The sequence below is a fragment of the Corylus avellana genome, chromosome 7 (genome assembly GCF_965113065.1).
Source record: "Corylus avellana chromosome 7, dhCorAvel1.hap1.2, whole genome shotgun sequence".
Lineage (NCBI taxonomy): Eukaryota > Viridiplantae > Streptophyta > Magnoliopsida > Fagales > Betulaceae > Corylus > Corylus avellana.
In genome coordinates, this window is record NC_142496.1 from 27,797,402 (window position 1) to 27,801,351 (window position 3,950).

Below are 3,950 nucleotides of genomic sequence, written 5' to 3' on the forward strand. Positions count from 1 at the left end.
AAGGGTAAGTCGGTAATTTAGTGTAAATTTTCCACCCAGATTGTAAAATTAGCCAATGAATTGTTAGACATGAGCTATGACAAGTCATTAATTAATTTGACGATAAATTAACAAAAGAACTTATTTGAAATCAAAGCAAAATTTGTTAACTTAATTATCTAGTGTCAAAACCTCGTAGCCACATGCTGAAAGTACTTCTTGTTCAACAAGAAAAAAAAAATACTATTGAAAAAAAACTAACAAAAAAAAAATTTATCTAGTGTCAAATCTAACCTCTTTTTTTTTTTCAAAAAAAAAAAAAATTCAAACTAATATCTTTTACTTCATTAAGCATAATTTACGGTCAATTGAATTATCTTTTGAAGATAACTAGAATTTTATTTTTTTAAGTAGGACAGCTAGAATCTGACTTGTGTCATTCTCCAAATATAAATCTGCATGCATTTATTTGGACACAGACAAGAGACTTAGATTGCAGTCGAACACGTGGCACGGGTTAGAATTACGTTTTTACACAGATTTCAAGAACAAGTTTTTCGAACAAAGAAAAGTATATAAGGTATTTACAGTTACCACGTGGCATGGAAAGAAAAGACACTAGTAAAGTTACTGATGATCGAGAAATGATATATTTACTTAGAGGAATGCTTCTATGCATTCTCCAGACCATCTCCAGACCATCATCTCTCCTCTTAAACTTTTTTTTATTTTGAAAAAATCAAGATGCACGATGGTGGGGAGATGGTATTGAGAATGAAAAGAAGAATATCTAAGTCGTGAATTCACAATTCTACCTAAAAAATTAAAAAATTGTTTATTTTAAAGCTATTGCAGCACGGGATTTGTAGGTCGGGTGAGCCTAAAGGCTGCATGCAGTTTGATCCGTAGGACTCGAGGAGCTGTAGCTTTTGTAGACTCTCGGTCAAGAAAATTCACTTTTTATTATTATTAAAAAAAGAAAATTGCTGCAATTTTTTTTTTTAATTTTTTATATAAAATAATTTTACTATTTTTTTCTCATATTAATTAAATCTATTACAGTGTCGAATCACAATTTTTTGGTTTGGGTCTAGTTGGCATTTGTGTCCTTTTACTGATGTATGCATAGTATTTTAGGGTTATGTATGTACAGTATATTGAACAAAAAAATTGCAGATAAGTTGCGAATAAAAGTAATTATGTTTCAGTTTAATTATCCTCGCAGACAGTTTATAGTTCAGTTTAGTTTTTTTTTTTTTTTTTAAAAAAAAATAATAATAAAATAATGCATGTATACCACGGGGCAGCACAATTATAGATGGGCGCAACCATTTGTCGAGACTTTTTGAACAACTTCCCTTTGTTGAACCAATGATTGGTAAATCTCCCTTACCTTAATTACTCGTTTTCCTTTCCCCCACTTTTTGTCTATTTCTTTTGCTGTGTGGCCATGGTTTCAAGTTTATTTGAATTCATGTGAAATGTGGTAAGAAGTAGGATGTAAATTTGGTGCATGAATTGAAGTTTGTGGGGGCAAACGAGAAAAGGCAAAATTTGTAACATTTTGTGTGAGTAAGGCTGTCGAGAATGCGACGAGTTTCTCCGCGAGCATGCTCCAAAAACATAATAATACATTGGAGAAACAGAGAGAGAGAGAGAGAGAGAGAGAGAGAGAACAAAATTGGCAAAAATGTGTTTTACTTGCATGCTTGCTGTGGTGTTAATTGTTTTATTTGTTTGTGTGAGACTAATTCCTAATTCCCCAAAACTGTGTCCCGTCCTCGATCCATTTTGGTGCGAGCCATGCTTACCATTGCACCATACCCGACCCGAAAGAGGACATTACCCCCCGATCATCTAAAACCAATTTTCTAGAGGGAGGGAGAGAAAGAGAGAGAGAATCCTCCCAACAAAAATATAGAAGTAACAAACTAGTAAGAGCATAGCTGGAAAAGGCTGGAAAACCTACTCCTCCAAGAAAGCCTTCACAATCTTCACGCTTGGCTCCAGCACCTGCTTCTCCCAAATTTCTGAACGTCCCTCCGCTGACGTCATCACCGCAATTAACGCCTCCGTCGCGTCCATCTTCCGTAGGTCCCACCCGGCTCCTCTCAGCTTCATGATTTTCCCTATCTGCTGCTTGGCCAGCTGACACGTGTTGTCCTTTATCTCCCTCACCGCCTCCTCGTATGCACTCTTCCGCACCGGATCGGCAGCGGGGGATGGGAACCTTTTGAAATACCTCTCGAACTCTGGGACTCCGATGGCTTTCCCCAACCCGGTACGAGGGGACGTGTTTTCGGACTCGGCGGGGTCGTAGAACTCTGCCAGCTCCTCGAACATCCCCATATCCAGCATGTCGTCCACCCGCTTCGACAGGTACTCCGACAGCACCAAGAACGATACGTCCACCCAGAGAAAACAACAGTTGTACCTCAGCTCCGACGAGACCAACCCCGACCCGTCGAAGACGTTTGACTCGGGATCGAACTTCTCCACGACCAGCGCATGTACCAACGAGTTGGACCCACCGACGATGAGGGGTAGCTTCTTTCTCGAAGTGATGTCGGAGATGATGGACTCGCCGAGCTGGCGAAACTCCTCGGGGGTGAGCTCGCCGTCTTCCGGGTCGACCTCGCCGAGGAGGTAGTGGGGGACGCCGCGCCGCTCGTTGGGTGGGATTTTGTTGGTGGTGATGTCGAGACCCTTGTAGACTTGCATTTTGTCGGAGTTGATGATCTCCCCGCCGAAGCGGGTGGCCAGGTCGATGGAAAGTTTGGACTTTCCGGTGCCGGTGGCCCCCATGACGACAACGATCTTCTCCTTCTTGCCGTTGCGATGGGCGGTGGCGATTGGCGTACTGGTTGTGGCGCCCATCCGAGGCCAGCGTGGCCTGAGGGGTTTGGAGGCAGAGAGGACAGAGACTTTGTGGGAATGGGATAATGGGAAGGGGTTGATGCTCATAGGGAGGGACATGCACAGGCTGGCGTAGTGCTGAGCTGTGCACCGTGCAGAAAATGATCAGGCATATAGGACTAGTCTATACGGAATACCCTTCAGAAACCAACGGTCACTCCACTGCAGACTGCAATGAATATTGTGTGACGGAGGAGGGAGGGAGGGAGGGGGTTTTTTTGTCTTGATCAGGACAGCGGCATTGTTGCCTAGCTCTGCTTTGCTTCGAAATTACTTTCTTCTTCAATGTTGATTCTTGGCGCTGGAACCTTCTTTCTCGCTTGCTGTAATATATAGTCAGTGTCTTAAAGTTGGTGTGTTTTGAGCGTCATATATATACAGAAAGTAGTTGATATATTTACTTAAGAGATAGAGATGAATTTTTTAGATTTTCTTGGATACCATTTAATTTAATATCTCCTGGTGTTTCGATTTATGGTATATATGCTCAGCCGGACGGATCCTGTAGTCTAAGATTAAATCTTAAAGTTGACTTACTTTTAGAAGCTTTTAATAGGAGAGAGAAAATGAAATTTTTTTTGAGAGATTCAATCTTGACCATTGCTTACATTACAACATAAATCCTGTTATTTTAATAACAACATTTATGTTGCTGTCAATATTCTGTTTTGTTGTTTTTTTAATGAATTGATATTTCATGGATTGTGTTCTTTAAAATGGTTTCACAAAAAAAAACAACATGTATACTTTGAAATTAAATATCAACACTCAACCTTTGATTGTACTAATTTCTAAATTGGTTAGGGAAGTGGAGGTCATTAGTTCGAAATTTTCATTTCTCTCTTATGTGGACGTGTTAAAAAAAAAAAAAAAAAAAAGGAAGCGGAGGTGACTAGTTTGAATTTTTCATCTTTCTCTTATCTGGACGAATAAAAATTAAAAAAAAAATCTCAAATCTCATATTGGATACATAAAACATATTTTTCTTTTTTATAACACTTTCAAAAGTATCTGTTTTTGAAATTTCTCACACGTTAGCGAGGGCATCAATATTC

The 3,950-nt window shown here is 39.6% G+C and overlaps 1 protein-coding gene across 1 annotated transcript; it reads right to left on the reverse strand.

Annotated features, from left to right (window-relative positions):
• Positions 1 to 1,944: 1,944 nt before the first annotated feature.
• Positions 1,945 to 2,892, reverse strand: LOC132183905 (adenylate isopentenyltransferase-like). The gene has a single exon (XM_059597370.2). It carries the CDS (start codon positions 2,854 to 2,856, stop codon positions 1,945 to 1,947), a length of 912 nt encoding a protein of 303 aa, XP_059453353.2. The 5' UTR covers positions 2,857 to 2,892.
• Positions 2,893 to 3,950: the final 1,058 nt, after the last annotated feature.